Below are 19322 nucleotides of genomic sequence, written 5' to 3' on the forward strand. Positions count from 1 at the left end.
GTGCTTACTAATGAAGAGAGGCTGTCAAGTTGCCATTAAATTTTAGATGTGAAATAACGAGATAAGTGCAACTAACAATAAAAGGGAAATGGGTCACTTCAGGAAGATCAAGTGGCTGATTTCTGTGTGAGAACAGCAGGTTCAATCCAAGCCTGAAGAACTCCGTGCCAGGTACAACATCACGGACCTATCTCACAGTTCACTGGGATGCATGCATTCTAAGCTGTAAATCAACAGTCCTCATATATATATATATATATATATATATATATATGTACATAGGAATACAAGTGGGAAAGTGCTATTCATCTCAATTTATCCTCAACTACCCCACTGTAGTGTTGCCTCATGAGTAATACTCTAAGGCCAAGGTGGTGTGTAGAAACTCACGCTGTTGTTTTACCCAGAAAAGCCAGTCATAAGAAGATAGTTTGCTATCAAATGCATTTTAGCATTTCTAGAGCACATTGCATTGTCTTCTCCAGCTGATGTCAGCACCCCACTCACTGTGAAATGGAAGCAGATCTCAAGTACTGCCTGAGATACTACAGTATCTACGGGCTGCCCTGGGGTAATTTTTCCTTCCAATAGTTTACTCTTTCTTTCTCACACCAAATGCCATTTCAGGGAGAAAAGGTGGCAGAGGGACATAAAAAGCAATTAACAGAAATGAAGTGTTGCAGTTCTGCCTGTGAATTCACACAGAGAAGAGTATGACTCCTTGAGCTGACTTTGCCAGTTACACTGTGTCTATGCAGTTGTCAGAAGTGCTGTGCTGTATGAATGTCTTTAACTAAAGATTCCTGATATCCCAGAGTATTTTGGTATCCATCAAGTCGCTGATTGTCATGTTAGATGTGACATGTAGTTATTACACTATAGAAATCAGCATGGATATTTCTGATTCAGGTTTTTAAAAAAACACTAATTCCAGACATGGTTTTATGAAGGAATCTCCTTTCCTGCAGGGATCAGTCACAACATGGGAACATGGGGTCGGGTTTTCGTTTCATGGGACTGTGCTTTTGTCAAGACTGGCAGCAATTTCAGGGGTGTGCTGGAGCTCCCCCACAGCCCTTGTAAAATCCATGAGGAAGCTTTTATTTTGAAGTGCTTTTATGAGATGTGTTAGCATGAAGTTCAGTGTTGCTCTATTAACTATTCCAGAAACAGTCTGCAGACTGAGACTGAAATATTAATTAGTGCTATTATATAACAACTTAGACTTCTGTAGTACTTCTTGTTTGAGAGGTTGATGGCCAAAGGGGTTTCCTCATCTGAGTGACACATTTTTGAAAATAAACAGTGAGTGTCAAGGTAGTCACCAAACAAGGATACAGTCATTTTAAAAGTATGCAATGAGGGTTACTTCTTTCCTTCGCCATGCACAACTTCAAGCACAGGAGCTTTCAAACACGCACCACAAGACCAGCTAACTCTTGTTGTTTCTTGTTTTATTTGACTACTATGCAAGTACTGGACTGAAGCCAAAGAATTCAGCCTCGGCACAGGCAGCACTCATCAGCACCAAGCCTGGGGCAACCCTCCAGCTCTAAAGTTGTGTTTGGACCCTCGTGTCTGGGAGGAAGGGAAAGTCATCACCCTGAAACAGAGGCTTCTTATTCTGTCCTTTGTGACCTCTGAGATGAGCTGCTGGGGATGCTGGCAGGGCAGCTCTGGCCTGTTGCCTTACCCTCTGGTGGAGACATGGGAAGGATGGGCAGCCACAGGGGCACTGAGGCTGTACTCTGCTGTCTGTTACAAGCATATAACTGGGCTTGTTGAGCCCTTAGTGGACTTGTTCACTAGTATATACACCTTACATAGGCTCTTGCCTTGGTTTTTGTTTCTTTGGACTGGCTTTTGAAGCATTTTATTTCTCTTAAACTGCTTCCTACTTCCTAGGAAGAATGCAGAATCCCATTAGCTGAAAAAGTCAATGCATTTTCCAACAGAAAAAGAAATCCTTCTGAATATTTAAACAGAGTGGTATGAAATGCTTTACATTAGCACTAGAATTTTATAAATAGAATTAGGTCAAAGAACTGTAGATTAATCAAATAAGAATTTCCCTGCGCAGAGGTAATGTCTCTTTGGATAAACACTATGCCTGTCATTGACATTTGGGGGTCTCTGGGATATTTATTCCTGAAAAGACAGCAGCAGAGTGACTGATACACTGGCTAGGCAAGCTGGGGTAGGAATGGGAACCATTCCTCTTCCCTGCTGTTCAGGCTCTCTCTGCTCACACCTGTGAAGCACTCCTGCCTCTTCTCTTTGCACAGCAAGGAAGAGAGGAGATTGGTCAGTCCTTCTGCCTGGCTGCCAGTACCCAGCCCTGTTTGGGATTATAGATTGTAGTGGTGCCATGTCTTTGGTCTTGAGTTTGAAGTCTCTTCTTAGAATCTCAGAGAAGACCATGCAGCCATACCTGGAGCACAAAGCAGCACGTACAGCACTTGCAGGTGCTGTTAATGGTAATAACAGGTAATGGAGGCTTCCAGTCCACAGCATTCATTTTAAATTTCTAGTACCCGAAATTACATTTCTCCATTTTATGGCACTGCACAAGTCCCACATTGATGAGGAATAAAATTCATAAGGTGTAATGAGAACAGATTGCATTGCAGTAAAACCCTGCCCTAAGGGGGCTTGCATGGAGCAAAATTTTAATGAATAGTTGTGAGTAAGAGCTGTCCTACCCCCTCTCACGTTTAGGTGGCTACATCTGCCCTGTCCTTTGTGAAGGGGCGAGTCCCAGGCAGTGCCACCTCATGGCACTGCCCTGGTCAGCATCTGTGAGCCTGGAAGGGTAAGGAGAGCTCCATTGCACCATGGCATGTCGTGACATATTGTTGGCCTCAAGGCTGGAGAATAGGACACAGACAATAATGTCACTGCAGGTAGATGTCCAGGTGGAGTTTGGGGAGGTCAATATCTCCCATGGGTTGGGATGGGGGTTGAGCCCCTTCTGTCTGGGGCTTGCAGCCACTCCAATACTGCTGTCATCTGCCAGGCCCCAGCTTGACACTGGTCTTGTGGGAAGGGGCACGGAGGTGGCAGCACCATTCCTGAGCTGTGATTCTTAGAAATCAGTCATTTCCTGTGATTCTTAGAAATCAGCATATACTAGGTGTGTATTAATCCGAAATATTTGTATTTTAAAATGTAATGAAAAATTATTTGACTAGGAGGGCATTTTCAGTATATTTTCACTCAGATTTGCTGATAAAAATGACAGTGTTCTGCTTCCATATAATTAATCAAAGAAAGAGCATCTTTGGCAAACTCAGTGGTTGATGTGTGAGGGCAGAATGAAAACACATGCCTGTTGAAAAAAACCAACAACAAAAAAGAAGACAAGGCAAGGTTATGGCAAGGAACCTGAATAACAGAGAACCTCTCCATCCCTTTTCCCTCTTCCAGGCTGTGACCAGCTCTTGGTAGCATTAATGTTAGGGACTCTTGGGTTTTGTTTACTGCTGAGTGACTGCTGCTAGGTGTTCGGTTTTTTTCATCCCTAGGGCTTAGCTCGTTCCAGTACTCGTTGTACTGTGCGGATTTGGAGATTCAGACAGCCCTTCCATAAACGGACTTTTTCTTGGCAAACAGGAGTATGATTTTTAGAAAACTAGTGAGGGCATCATCTCCAGAGATGAGTCAACAGCTGGGCAGCGTAGAGCAGAGGAGGAAAAGGTTTTCGGCAGCCCTGATTACCCTAAAACACGCATTCCCAAGCGTCTCCAACTATTTCTTCTATGCTTTCTGAAGTGGCCCGGTGCAGCCCCTCCGTGCGGGGTGAACTCCGGCCAGCCAGGGGGCTGCCGGGACAGGCTGGGGCTGGGGCTGGGGCAGGCTGTGTGCGCTGGACCGGGACAGGCTGGGGCTGGGGCAGGCTGGCTGTCCCGCTCCGCAGGCTCACTTCCACAGGCAGCAATGGGAGCGATTGGCCCGCGCGGATCATGTGGGAGAAAGCCGGAATCCCGGGCTATAGTAGCTCTTGGCACTCCTTTTTCGTTTAAAGCGCTCGCTCCTCGCAGCTCCCTGGGGCGTAGAGCCTCCCTGCTTTCCTTGCCCTGGTTCCGATCTGGAGCAGCGCCGCGGGACGGCCGGGGCGAGCCGAGGGCAGCGGGATGTTGAAGCAGGTGCCCCGGGCCGCGGGCACCGCCTGTTTCTACCTGAACGCGGTGTCCCCCGAGGGCCAGGAGCTCTTCTGGCGCTGCGATCCGCCCTCCCGGCGCCCTCCCTACAGGACCAGCAGGATTCTCGCCCGTCACCAGCTGGTGACGAAAATTCAGCAAGGTGAGTTGCTGGCAGGAGCGCTCCGCAGCCCGGCGCTGGCACACGGTCTGCAGGTCTGCTCTTTCGTAAGAGAACAGGTTTTAATGCCTCATGTTTCAGGCTCGTTTCCTGTCGCTATTCCAAACTAACCTGGCTAGAGACGGTGTTATAAACGACGGGGTTTGAAATAGCCATTCATACCTCTCTGTTTCCACACATGCATACATACACCGAAAACCAGGAGACAGACACTAGTGCATGATTAGCTATTTAACTAAATTGCCTTTTAATCATAAACTACTGTGGTATCTTAGGTGCTGAACTTCATCTTGTCTGACTGTCTGAGCAGTTACTGGCACCAGTTCATCTGCTCTGATTGCTACAGGTCAAACCTGCCCATGGTAACCCACAAAAGGAGAATAGATGGTCACCCAATTAAAAAAGAAGCAGAAGTCTGGTGGGACTGGAAGAAGGCAACTGGGATGACATCTTTTGAAAACAAGTGTGTGTAACTGTCAGACGATTAGAAAACTTGTCACATCTCCTTAAAAATAATTGCTGACTTGGCTTTCTGCAGCTGCTTAAGCAGTTATCTAAGCAGTCATTACAAATATATTGATTTGTTCATTTCGGAGTGTCTGTCTATGGCACTAAAGCTAAATGCAAATTGGCCTCAGAACAAATCCTTTGGCCTGTGCATGCAATTTAAAATCATCTTCAGAATGGCTAATGCAAAGATAAAAACCCTAACCAACTGTACCGATTTTTCCTGATTAAAAAGAAAATCAATACATAGTTTTGTATTGATCATAGTTTTGTACGGAGTCCTGTTTTCAAGAACACCAGTTTCCAAAGTGGATGTGGTCTGACATGCAGAAAATGTCATGTTGGAAAAAAAAAAAATTCCTGATGATAACAGTCACTTGCTGGACGGGTTACAAAAAGGTATTTGACTCTGCTAACTAGGGGCAGGCATAGAGATAACATTATTTACGGTCATATCTGGCAAATATCACAGAAATTGGTGTGAGGTTTTGACCAGCAGCAGTTAAATGGAGTGGCTATTTCTGTGTGTTGCTTTCCAGTAAGATTCTCTGTATCTGCGGCTGTCAAACTCTGGCAGAAGTACAGAATATAGTGATGAAATTTTATTGCATTTATAAAGAAAACAATGTGTAATTCTTTGGCCAGGTTTAAAAAGATGAAAAAGATAGTTTCTGTGGCAATTAGGAAAATGTGGTTGTTTGCAAGGCAGTCTCAGGAACTGGTCATGTTTGAAGGATACCGGTCCTCACTGCAGCTCTGATTTCAGGAAGGATATTATGTCACTCTGTGTATCCAGTGTATGGCCTCGATTGAATGGAAAGAAAGAGTAATTTATTTCTCTACAAGTTTATTTGAAAATGTTTTGGGTGCAGTGCTAGTACCAACTTAGTGTTCAAACAGCATTAACTGAGGATATGGTGGATTAACACACCTCTTCTACCTGCCATGGTGCAGTTTAACATTCCCTCTTGTAACCTGTAATCTGTCTGGGACAGCCAGGGCTGCCAAAGCCAGTCAGTGGTGCTGAGACTTTGGAGAAGCTGCATGGTGAGGAGTTTCAAAGTTGTAACTTTCCTTACTGCAGCTTGTTGCATGGATGGTCAGTCTGTGGTGAATGACCTCTGCTCCTCTTTCACAGCTTTCCAACCTGTTCTGCACAGAGCTGTGGAAATTATATTTTTATAGTACCTTGATCATGCGATGTATGTTACCGCTCAGTATATGAAATATTTATGTGTTTTGGGTCACTGAGAATACATCGTTGCTTCCTTCATTTCTTTTACTGATGTATTCTGGGGACACTGTTGGTCAAGTGTCAGTTCATTAGCAATGGGGAAATTACGTATGCAGATAGATGCTGATGGCTGTCTGTGAGTCCATAATAGGCATCTATTTTGCACATCTAGTGCAAAACCAAGGCACACATTTTTCTACAGTGCCCCAAGTAATGACTAATAATTTTGATACAAATAGTTGTGTTAGCATTACCAAAAAATCTAAGCCTAGCTAATATGACTCAATTTGAAACCTCCAGTTTGCACTCTGGATGAAAAACCTAGATCCATCAATCCCTCACAAGACTTTCACTAAGTTTTGCTGGGTCAGCATGTCACCCTCTCTGCTTGCTTTGTTCAAACTGTAAGCAGTGTGAGGGTACTGGCTCAGTCCCCACCCCTGTCCCAGAGGGTACTGGAAGAGTAGTGTAATATGGGTGTAGTTACCAGTCTGTGCTTTTAGAGCTGAATGAGTTTTACTCCATTAACAAATGGGATTCATAACTAGCAGAGTGCCACAGAGAAGCTTGTCAATAATATATTGAAAAGTAGATCAGGAGATGCAAGATGAGAACCAAAACTTGCTTTCAGTCATCCAGTTGAGTAAAGCATGTAAATCATTATTTAGTTGCTTGAATTTGTGTATCTTTGAGTCATGCATTTTAAGGCCATTAAGACAAAGTATTTGAGCATAGCTACCCCAATTCTTGTGTTAGCACCTCTCCGGTCTAATAATTTGAATTGTAGCATATGTTTAGAAAAAGATCCAGCCTGCATTTTAAGATTGCTGGAATGGTGAATCCTGCCTGGTTAATTGCTTTGCTGAAAACAGATCTGCCACATGTTTAAGTGCTAAGTTGCCTTAGGGCCTGTTTGAATACCTGCACTCTACTTCTTACCCAGTTATTTTTCACTTGCTGGTTTTCAGACTGGAGGCACCTACAGTAGGATTGTTATATCAGGGAAATTTTTTCCTTAGTGGAAGGAATATTTTACAAAATCACAACATAACCCATTTACAATGTATAAAGCAGTCAAAGCTTCCATTCCTGGTCAGTAATGCAGTGTGATACAAATTGTTGCATATACTGCTATCTTTTCAGTCATTAGCTGCATGTACTGTTCTAAACTATGTTAATTTATCATATCACATACAGCTTTTCTTCCTTCTTAAAAAACACATTTGCTGAAGACTATTTCCTTTGTATTTTCCTTTGGTGTTAGTTAAAAATAAACTAAATGAGTCATTAGAGGAATTATGCTATTTAATCATTTCTAAAAAGAAAATTACCACAAGGGAAATGACAGGAACCAGACTGTTATTTCAATCAGATCATACTTTGAAAGTTCTAAATATTTGGTTTATGTACACCACCAACTCCTTGAGGCAGAATTATGAAGTGGCCTGTGAATGTGAGTAGTAATTATCTGTTTGATACTAAACAGGTATTTTCAAGATGTGATCTTTTTGATGATTCCCTTTCCCCCAGAAGCCCGTTAGTTTCCACACTGAAGGGGACACATGCCTCGGCATAAAGGAACAGGGTGTAGCATGCTTGGTCTGAGGTATTTATTCAAACTCTGTATGCAGTAACTGTATGAGAATTCATTAAAGATTACTCATGTTTTCTGTAAATAAATAAGGTGGTGACTTTCAAGAATTTATATTACATGAGTCACAAAGTTGTTATTTCTTTCACAGTACATGGCAGAACAGAAAATATAAAAAGTAGCTGTAGGTAAAAAGTAATGAGGAATTGAGGCTGTACCCTGAAAATGTTAAATTGAAATCATTGCCTGTGCAGTACAGGTAGAGTGTAAGTCAAGGTGAATGAAGCCATGTCTGCCCCAGCACAGACAGGCTGGTAAAGAAATGTTCCCTTTCATCTTCAGTAAAATTAGATTCTTAACCTGCACATCCCCTAAGACAATAATATGAAGAAACAAATGAAAATAAGACAAATTCCTATTCTCAGGGAGTAAATTCCTGCCCACAGTGCGTAATGCTCTGTAATTTGTCTCAATTTATGTCCACAGGCAAGAGCAGTTGAGGAAAATTGTTCGATGGAGCGGTATTAAATCAGACTTTCAACTTTTCAAGGCAAACTCTCCATTCAACACTCAGCAGAGGTTTTATACTCTTAGGTGTTGTAATTTCAGTTTTGATCTTGTATGTCTACTATTACCTTTGGGTCACCTGGATTTGTCTGGTTTGAGCGAGTTTTAGAAGTGCAAACAAATGCACTTTTTTGTCTTATAGTCTTTCCTTTGGAGTTAGTTCAGTGTGTTTAATTCTTCCCTTTTCAAGCATGACCAGAATTTGTGGAAAGTGTTACAGAGGTATGCAAGTGACTTGGAAATAATTATGCAATTCAAGTGACTTAAATTTCAACAATTAGTGTACCATAAGCTATAATATACTCTCATATTCAAAAGGAGAACAGGGAAGTCATGTAGGTGAAAATGTTGCAGTCAAAGGCTGCATTAAAAAAGCTTGGATCAAATTCCTGGTACTCACACAGGTATGGATAACGGGATGGGAAATGAGATACAATTAAAAAATTAAAGACTGTGAGTTTGGTCAGACATACAAAGAGGACAAAATAAGGGTGTTCAGGCAACCTGAACCATAGCATTTCTCGTGTTCTGGATGCTGGCCACTTTACCTACACATGTTTAAACCTCACTGTTTGAACACAGGAAAATAAAAGATTCACCAAAAAGATTCAGCCATGGTGGTAATGATACGAACACCTCACGTATGTCATCTCTGACCAGTGCTGGTGGTCTACTGCCTCTTGAGCCTGTAAGCCAGTAAGTCAGGGCAGCAGCAGTTTGTAGCCCCTTTTCAGCCCCTGGTGCCTCCTCTCGTGGTGCCTCTGTGTCTACGCTCCAGCCCAGGCATGCAGAAGAGGACAGAATTGGGGCTGGGGTTGCCTGGAGCACCAGGAGGAGCATCCTTAGCTGCAGAGCTGCTTTGCAGACCTCAGCTGGGACATGGTCCATCCCCCTCCACTGTCAGATACATGTGGGGCAGGCGTGTGCTCACAGCAGAGGGATCTTTGGGTTGGTTGTTTCATACACTCTCTAAGGTCCCTTAGAAACTGAGACCCTATGTCACATGAAGCTTCCTCACCATCTTTTGTTCCTTACACACTCTTTCCTCAAGTTCTTAGACCTAGACTTGGAGAAACTAGAGTTCTTCAATTAAATAATAGGATTTCTTTAAAAATATTTTTATTATGTACTTGTACTCTGAAATGGTTGAAGTACTTGCGTGAAACTTCAACACAAAAAAAAGTGGTGAGCATCCTGAGAGGTATTTATAAGCTCAGAGTGCCTTGAGATGTGTTTATATTAAAAAAAATATTGATGTATAAGAGTGCAGTCCAGCTAATTAAAGTTTTAAAAAGTTGTACTTCATAAACAACAGGACATTTAAAAGGGAGAAACCTTCACTGGAGCCACTACCTGGCAGAAAGGTTCAAAAACTGAAGTTATCAGGAAATACCTGTGTGGCATGTAACTAGAAATGACCTGTGTGGTACTGGAGATTGGCTTCAGTAATAATGGCCATTTCTGGCCTTAAAGTTTCACAGCCTCAAAGTGTCAGTGGCACTTCAGCTGACATGTGCAGGTTGGACACCAAGAAGTAAATCTTTGCTCTTCTTTTGAGTTAGGAGACTTTTGCTCTCAATTTCACTGAAAGCAGGATTTCAGCCAAGGTGAAATCTTAACTTGAGGCTTTCTTGTTTTGGAATTGTGAAATGAACAGCTGTAGTTGTGCTATATATATTTTGTATTGATCATGGAGGAGACTGAATTTCATATTAGCCCCAGCGTATAAGTAGAGACAGTAATATTAAAAGACATTTAAGCCAATAAATGCAAGATTTATGCTCAATAAATAAATCACTAGAGTAATAATAATCAGGAGGGGAATTAGTTTAAATTTAGAAGAAGTGATAAGTCACTGTGGTATTTAAAATGCTGCATAACAGAAGTAAAATGGAAATGACTCACAAAAATAAAGATAATATGTACGTATTATTTTTGTTACTCGCTTCCTTATGTCTGTATTTATACAGAAATCCCTGAAAATAAAGTGCAGTATTTGTACCATGAGCTCTGTAAATGTTAATTTAAAAAATCTGCAGTTTTAGGTTCCAAACAGATATTATTATTCTTTCTTGGCCATAGATAGCTATGTACTTTTAATTTTTATTCAAATGCAAGCTGTGTAGTCATTGATAGCGTCTTAGCCTCACCATTGTTTTTATCTTACTCCTATCATATGATATTCTCAGATGTTTAATTGCACTTAAACAAATATATGAGCTGTTTCATATAGGGCATCACATATGTTTGGATTAGTGCCTAAGGGACTGAGAAAACAGGACCCTTGTAACTAGGTTATTAAACAATTGTCCGTAGTTGAGTTGGTTACACCTTGTAATAGCGCTTTTGAGGGTAAAATGTTAAATTACATGTCCTGTGAGCTTGATCCAGTATATACTAGCTGTGTCATTTCTTATTTATACTCATTTTATAGATATAGAAATGTGAGCAAGTCACATTGTGAGTAAGTCTTTGTGCCTTGTGGTGCACTTTTGCTTAAAAACCTGATGAGTTTCCCCTTTCAGATTCAGTTTAACGGGTCAGCTGAGCACAACATAATATGGTGGGAGAGAGGACGGCTTGAGTACCTTGAGCTGGACTTTTTAAAAGCTGTTGAAGAGCAGACAGCATGATTCAGAGGACTTGGGAGTATTATAGCTTGGCTGAAAAGGATGTGTGTGACTCAGTTTGAAAACATCTTGTGGGTTTTCACCTCTCATTTGTTACAGGACTGAGTTTAATTCTGCCGGGAGAAAACAATCACCCCGTAGCAGTTCAGAATACATGGGATTTTGACTAATACAGACACAGAGATGGACGAAAGTTTCTGTCTTTGTGATAAGTTAGGTAAACTCAGCAAAGTAACTTGGTTTAAAATATGGGCTGCACAGTACATCTTAAGTAAATACCATCTGCCAGGCGTGGAAGCTGCCTGCCTGGAACATACCAGACATTTTGCTTTCCAGTCAAAGCCCTTTGCCAAAGAAGGACTCGGCCCTGCTACTTACTCAGATGAATCTTCCCCTGTACTAAAGGAGCAAAATAATACATCCTAATAATGTCAACTGGTATTGTTTTAATGAGCTAGATGTTACAGGCCTTTGGCAATGACTGTGCTCTCTTTTAATCAGATTGTGGTTGGAGGAAGGTCTGTTTGTGTGAGCGAAGTTTTCAGGATTTGGAACCAAAATCTCTATATATTTTTTGTCATCTCTTTCCTTTAGTCCAAATGGCCTAAAGGGTATCTGATTTTTTCCCCCCTTAATGTGTCACTAGTGTCTTTCATGGTTTGTTTATTTTATTGATTGTGCTGTGCTTGTTTCTAGTCTTCCATCACTTGAATCATTTAGAATATGGGTAAAAGCAGTAAGTTCAAACTGGAATCTCTAATTTAATTCTAGCTTTTATCCTCTTTAGTCACAAACACACAGCTGCTGGCATCCACCACCCACCAGACCTGCCATTTTCTGGGAGATTTCTCAGCTTCCTTCCTGGAATCACATTTGCGGGAAAATACGACACCCTCAGCTTTAAGAAAAGGCAGTACAGCTTTTACTGCTGAATGGGGTGGGAACTGAGGATGACAGTACAGCTTTTACTCCTCTATAACATTTCTCTGCAAGGAACTGCTGCTTCTCCAAACCCCATGCTGAACCATGTGGTTTTTCCCTAGATCTCTGAAAACGCGTTCCCCTTCCTTGCTGCGTGTATCCTTTGGGCCTTTACTTCAATGTCCATTATCCACATTATTATCCAGAAACTCCTGCTTGCAGATATTAGGTGTTAACACATCGTGTTCCTGTGTTGTTAGAGCAGTAAAATGTCCCTCTGAGTGAGTGGCCATATCTGTGCTGCTAAATAAGAGGGATGAGAGGTGAGCTTGAAGTACCCCCTGGGCTGCTGAGCAGATTCTCTGGCTCTGTTTTTTGTTTCTCCAGCTGGTTCAGCTCAGACTAAGCCTCAGACAGGACTAGTTGTAGGTAGTGAGGACATGAGCTGAGTGATGCCACTTGACCAAAAAGCCAGAATCAGTCTGTGTTTCATTTAGCCGTGTAACTGTAAGCCCCCCTTGCTGTTGCCACAGAAGGTGCAAAATGAGGAGAAACCTTGCTCACAAGATCTAAAGATCCAATATTAAAGTTTCTGTAGTCTTGCCCCTCAAAAGAGGTAATAAAATTTTTAATGCTTGAAGTTTCTGATGGAAGTACACAAAAGTAGATGTATCCTGTCATTAAGTGCCTTTCCATTCCTGCAAAAATGCAGAAATAAATTCTGTTAAAAAGCCAAGTACTTAAGTAATTTTCATTATATCATATTGTGAAACAGACTGTTCATATTAGCTAACCACAACCCCATCCTTCTCCTTTTGAAATCAGTATCCCAAGTCTGCGTAAGATCAGAACTTGCAAAAACCTTTCCAAATAATTAGATCATAGTGCTGATCCCAATAACTGCAGCATCATCGAGCATCCTTCCAAAAGACCCAAGATTTGAAAAGGGACAAAAGACGTAAGATGACTCTAGATTTGAAGAGGAAGCAGTATCTCTGTCAACACTCAGATGGCACAAGGGCAGGACTTGTGTGAAAGGCACAATGCTTTTCCATCGTTTCAGCATCAGGAAGCACAGAATGTTTAGTTTTCCCTAGTCTCCAACTGATACAGGAGTGGGAGTCTGGACAGGACAAGACTCTCAGAGCCACTCAATGTGGCTTTTTCATAATATACTTGGCAAACTTTAATGTTCTGTGGGATGAATCTAGGTTTTGTGTCTTTAATTGCATCTGATGGTGGCAGCTGAATATCTAATCATTTTGTAACTTCAGAGGTAATGGCTTTCTCTTCCTGCAAACATTTATCTGAAGGGGATAATGTGAAATCCAAAAGTTAGTGCTTGGCACAGAGGGTGAGGCAGTAAGTCCTTGGCTTTTATTTTTTTCCTTTTTCCTTTCATTTTTGCAGCTATATTTGTATATATTTCTGAGGACATTTAAAACTGCCATTCTGTCAGCTTCACTTTGTTAAAAGTGTGGCAGTCTGCCTAGGTCTTACCCAGAGTTAAAAGGAGTTTCTTGTCTCTTAAATTCAGCAAGCATCAGTCTATATCTGTCTTAAAAGCTCCTTCCAAATAAAGAGACTGAGATACCAGAATACTTTTTCCAAAACCGCTGATTCTGCACTAGAACTAGACACCCTTGCCAAAACCCAAGCCACTGCAGCAAATGCTGCATTTCATACTACTGCCTGAGTGCTGCAGCCTGGATCAAATAATACAGGCACTGATTCATGGCCGGGATTGCTCTGTCTTCATCCAGTGCTTTATGCTGAAAGCGGGAGCTGTCTTCGGTGATGACTGATCAGACATCACATCAGTGGGGCTACCTGAGGAGATACGTGGCTGCAGTTCACCCCGAGGCCATCCCTCCCCAGCAGCTTGCAGCCCTGACATCCTTGTGGAAGGGCCATTGGTGCCAGCAGGAGGCGAGGGGGTGCCCTTGCACTTGCACATGGGGCAGTTGTCAGTTCAGACTAAGAAAGGTCTGTTTACCAGCGGCTTCTGAAGGGAGGAAAAGATTTCCGGTGACATTTTAATTCCCTTTTATGCAGAGCTATTTTTAGACGGTGCTGCTGCCAGTCATATCGAATGCTTTGTGTCTTTTGATTTCTCACTGAATTGCATAATAAGCGTTTCAGCTCCCTGGTGCATAATGGCAGTGTTTTTTGCTGAAAGTCTTACTATTTCAAGTGGCCTCTTATCTGAAGATCAATTCATTAGTTCTGGCCTCTGAAGTTTAAAAGGAAACAATTGCAGTTGCTAAAGAAAAAATTAAATTACATTTTGTTTCAGTAATACTTATTTTCTCTAATATTGGGTAGTGAAAGTCTATTTTAAGACTGACAAAGCAGATGATCCATATTTCAGGACTGCAGTCTGGCCTCTGACATCCAGAGCTTGTCAAAGTGGGTGAGAGAACTGGACTGTCATTGTGGGAAATTTGGTTTCTTTTCCATTATTTGGATTATCTTTTTAGTTGGAGAGTGCAAACCAGTTTCCACCTCAGGTGCTTACTGAAAGCCACCACCAATGAGAGCTGCAAGGAGAGGTCACTTAGGTTTCCATTAGCCCTGTTGTACACTGCTACCTCCCATGGTTGCTAGTCCAGGCCAGGGGCCAAATAGTGATAGGACAGACAGGTATTTTGGACTGGTCGTGCCCTGATATCAGTGTCTTTGATTCAAACCCATTATTTTTTCATAACGAAGCACACAAAGGTTATTCAAGAAACCATTTGCTTGGTTAACTTCAGCTAAGTAATTAGGTGTTACTCAGAAATGTCTCAGACCTTTGTAGTTGCATTGTTCTAGAAAGTTGTGGTTTGGACCATGTCTGTGGAAGACTTTGGTTAAGAAAGATGCTGTATTGCTGTTGGACTCTATTGGGCATGGGGCCTAAAAGTTGTTGTACAAGCAGGAAGACAGTTTTCACCAGCCACCAGGTATGATGTCATGTGATAACTGGAGGAAGACTGTGGTCCGAAGTCCTGGAAAATCCCCCATCTTTAGTCTTCAATGAGGATCAGTATAAAGCTATCGGCATTTTCATGGTAGCTCTGCAGAGCCACTGACTCCCAGACTGGCAAGGCTTTTTACAGCTCCGTGGTGCCGGTGAATGTTTCTAAGAACAGAAAGTTTTCAGAAAAACGATGCTGAGACCAACAAACGGAGCTTTTAAAATGCCATCTGAATATATAGTACACAGAATTTTAAGGATAAGGACACAAGTAGTTGAGTATCTTTTCTTGTTTAGCAAAACATTTCTGTTACCAGAATGCTTTCTTCCTCCTGAGCACCTGAAGCAGACAAATTTTCTGGTCTAAACTGTCTCCATATAGCTTGTTGTTTTTGAAAAATTATGAAAACCCAAAATTGTAGAATAATTGTCTTTAGTGAATATTCAGTAGACATAGCCACAATCCATTTAAAGTGAATCAAAAATGCGCCACTCCTTTTTTTAAAGTATTCCTTATTGACTCTGTAGCAGCTGGAAAACTATAGCAAGTTTTAATTACCTTCAGAAAACAAAAAGCTCCTGCCAACACATGCTGGTTATTATCAGCAGCTGCTGTATGCTGACATACTCTTTCAGCATATATGAGGCTCAGCTGTCCTAAATAATCATTGTAAAATGTAAATAGATTTATAGTGATGTTAATTTCTTGTTAGATACTTAACTACTGATGTAATTCATACTGAATTTAGGTTTGCTTCTTTGTTTAAGCTATAAAAAAAAATTATTTAAAACCAGGATTAGTATTTAAGAGGTGCAAATAGCTTGTACCAGGAGTTTAAAATATTGAACTGCCATGATTTTTTAACTATCCGCTAAAAATAATCAAATTCCCTGTTGTTGGGGTTTTAGCATTTGTGTAAGTGTAAAATTTGACTTCTTGCCTTTGAGTAGCAATTACTGCAACTTTAGAGCAATGAAAAACTTACAAATTAATTTGCTGATTTAAACAAAAATCTTTACACATCATCCTTTTATTAGCGGAAGTGGAGATCTTTATGGCAGTGGCATTTGTCAAATCAGATGCTGCAACTCTGTTTATTGCAAAATTGAGCAGAGTTTGTTTTTAATGGCACTAGCGTACTCTTCAGTCTGAGACACTAATAAATACATGCAACATTTATGCTTCAGAAATGTTCAGAAAGACACATAGGTATGACAGACTCTTTTTCAATGTATCTTGAGCTTGCATCTTCTCTAAAATGGAAAATTTGTGATTAACTCGATTTTCCATTACCTTATATTCTCTGTGATCTATTTTAATTTTGCACTGAAAAAGTACAAAAGGTATCAGGCAATCTGTAAAATGTGTTGTTGGCACCAAGGCAATTTTAAACCATTTCTTGCTCACATGAGAGATTGACAGAGATTTGATGGTTTCCATTCTGAAGCTAAACCTGGAGGGAAATGTTACATTCAGCAGAGTGGACTCTTGACATTTTAAGAAGTTCTTCAATATGGATTAAAAATATGCGTGAGACTCCACATGGTTCTATTTCACTGAAATTACTATTGACTTTTGGACTTGAGTTTTCACCCAGTCTGTTTCTAATCAAACTACAATCTACTGAAATACAGTTCAGGTTCTAGTTTTAAGTAGGACTCAGGTGACATTCCGCTCAGGCTGTGTCCATATGGTCACACAATGACTTCACACCAGCTGTGTAAGGCACAAATTCCTTTCCTTTGTCTTAGAGACCCAGAGTTCAGATCCCCAGCAGAGAAAAACACTGTGCTGAACAAAAATAGCTCTAGTTTGCAGAAAAGATACGTGCAGGAGCATCCCAGTAGCACCACAAAGTGCAAGAAATAATCCTGGTTGTAGTCTCATGTTCAGAAACCATGATTTCTCATTTGATTTGTCTGCTTCACTGAAACATCCTAAACCCTCCAAAACTTCAATGTACAAGAACTGCCCAGGCAAGAAGACCGAGAACTTTACAGAATCACAGAGTAACTTAGGTTGGAAGAGACACTTGGGGAGTCCAGTCCAGCTCCTTCTCAGAGCAGGGACAGCTGGATCAGGTTGCTCAGGACCTTGTCAGGTTTAGTTCTGAGTATCTCCAAGGACTGACATGCAATTTCCACATCTGCTCTGGGCAATTTGTGATGTTATTTGACCACCTTCATGGTGAATTTTCCTTTCTCTTATGTCTAATTAGATTTAAAATTCTGAAACCTTGTTTCTGTTGCCCTTCATCCTACAGTGGTATACCTTTAAAAAGACCCTGGCTTTGCTTTCCTGTTAAATAGATGAAGCCATCAATAACCTCTCCTAGCCTTAGCCTTTTCTTCTTAAGGTTAACAAGCCCAGCTCTGCCAGGCTTTCCTTCTATGTCAAGTGCTTCAGCCCTCTGCAGGGCTTGCTGTGATATGCCCATGATGTCCTTGTGCTGGGGAACCCCAAAATGAACAGCGTAGCCTGTAGTTTCACAAGCGTGGGTGACAGCGAAGCAATCATGTACCTTCATCCGCTGGCTACATTCTTCCTAATGCACTAGCCCAGTGTGAGGGTGGTATCATTGGCCAAAAGGGAAGATTCATGTTCAGTTTGTTGTCAACAGAACCCTGAAGTACTTTTATTCTGCCCCTGTCCAGTTGGCCCCAGTCTGCCTGGTTGCAGAGGGTTATTCCATCCCAGCTGCAGGACTTTACATTTGCTTATATGGAGTGTATGAGGTTCCTGTCAGCCAATTCCTCCAGCCTGTCAAGGTCACTTTGAAGAGCAGCTCTCCATCATCTCAACCACTTCTCCACAGTTTGGTATCATCCACAAATTTGCTGAGTGTACTTTATTCCATCATCCAGGTTTTTTTTAAAGACATTAAACAGTATCCGCCCAGTATCATTGCCTCAGGGATACTGATGGTAACCAACAATCAGCTGGACTTTGTACTGCTGAGCAAAAACTGTGAGACTGGTGATCCATTCATTTGTCACCCATGTTATCTATCTATCATTCACTTACTTGGTTTGGCTATAAGGATGCAATGGGAGACCAAGTTAAAGACAAGCCTCCTTGTTCTGTCTCCTTCCCTAACGACACCCTAACAGCCCATGGGTTGTGGTGTACTTAATGCTGGATGAATGACCCAAGTTCAAGATCTTTCCCACATTCCTATGGCATAAACAACAGTAAACCTTTCTCACTCGTAACATCTATCCACTTCAATTTTATATAAATGAATAATTGTACATCAGCACAGATAATTGAACCACAACCTCCAGTTTCACTGGTCTGCGCCATAAGCACTATGCTGCAAAGTCAGTCTCAGTAGACCTTCCAGTTCTGTAGTATACACGGTATCGGATCCATGATTCATTGAATGAAACTAACCTGTGGTTCTTCTGCAGTCTTTAAAAAGGAAAATAGGATGAAAGCAGAGAAAAATAAAGTGACTTTATAGCTTTGCTTAATTGTGATTTGTCTTGGTAAGCTGTTAACGTGTATTCAGTCAAGTCCAGTGATTTGATGCCATTTGAATTAAATCGTTTTATCCCAGCCTGAGGAGCTGCAGATTAGTCTAACAAAATCTGGAACAAAGAAGAGATACATGGTGAGATAAGAGAGGAGTGGCAGGTCTGTTCCACCCTTCCCAGTATCTTTATTTCCAATATACAGCATGAGGTGAGGCCACGTCTGCAGAGCAACTGAATAAGCCACAACTGAGATCAAATATAAGGCAAATTAGGGGTAAGGAGAGAGACAAGGTGGGTCACTGTTGTCACTAATGCAGGAGATATAGGAGTCCACCGAATATATCCAAGGATGCTGAATCAGATGTTGTTTTTCACCCTGGCTTCTGAGTCTTAGTCTTGCCCCGGGCAACAGATAGCTGTACTTAAACTGCCATTATCTATCCAGGATTACAAATATGACTCAGGTAAAGGAGGGCAAGTAAATGCAGGTCTACTGCAGGGATGTACACATAAGAAAATGAATCAACACAGTTTTTTAGTCCTATGAAAACAGAAGAGTTTGGAGCTAAAAATAGGCATCTAGTTTTGTTATTGACTTTTTTTTAATATCCTCTGTTCCAGTTCCTGTCAGTGGAGGAAGAATAAATATCCCAGATAACATACATATAAAAAAATTGCTTTCTCTTTCTAGGAAACATTTGAAAGGCCAAAGACCATCACAGATTTCTTTTTTATGATCAGAGTAACTGGACTGCAGGAATTAGCTTAGCCAGATTAGTTTTATTTGCTTTAATAATGAAGTAAATCACTTATTTAAAAAAAAAGTGCACCTCTGAAGTATTGGCTTAAAATATTTTGACTTTAAAACACCTGAAGGACTTTAGAATATAAGGAGTCCACTGTGATTATGTATCTGGAAAACCTAGAAAATAATTGATATGTTTTGTACCACATCAAAAACTGGAAGAACTTCCCACTGTCTAGCAGAAATAATTAAGTTTACCATTTTTTATAAGTGGTGGTTTCAAAGTAAAGCATGACCTTAAAGATGCGGTTTTTTGAATCTCCCTGACCCTCCTCCTCAGACCATTTGAGGTAAACAGAAGTGACAGGTGT

The 19322-nt window shown here is 41.2% G+C and overlaps 1 protein-coding gene across 10 annotated transcripts in view; it reads left to right on the forward strand.

Annotated features, from left to right (window-relative positions):
- The window catches only part of STARD13 (StAR related lipid transfer domain containing 13), a 324425-nt gene that overhangs the window by 206815 nt on the left and 98288 nt on the right, over window positions 1–19322 (forward strand). The window contains exon 1 of one of the 10 annotated variants that reach the window (XM_042014118.1): window positions 3961–4302. The exons of the other annotated variants lie outside the window; for them this stretch is intronic. Within the exon in view, the coding sequence (XP_041870052.1) occupies window positions 4134–4302 (169 nt within the window). The 5' untranslated portion in view covers window positions 3961–4133. Of the gene's footprint in view, window positions 1–3960; window positions 4303–19322 lie in introns of those variants that run through there. 10 annotated transcript variants of the gene reach the window in all.

The sequence above is a fragment of the Corvus kubaryi genome, unplaced genomic scaffold (genome assembly GCF_017639235.1).
Source record: "Corvus kubaryi isolate FWS band 111438036 unplaced genomic scaffold, C.kubaryi_AGA036_p1.0 split1-65, whole genome shotgun sequence".
Taxonomy (NCBI): domain Eukaryota; kingdom Metazoa; phylum Chordata; class Aves; order Passeriformes; family Corvidae; genus Corvus; species Corvus kubaryi.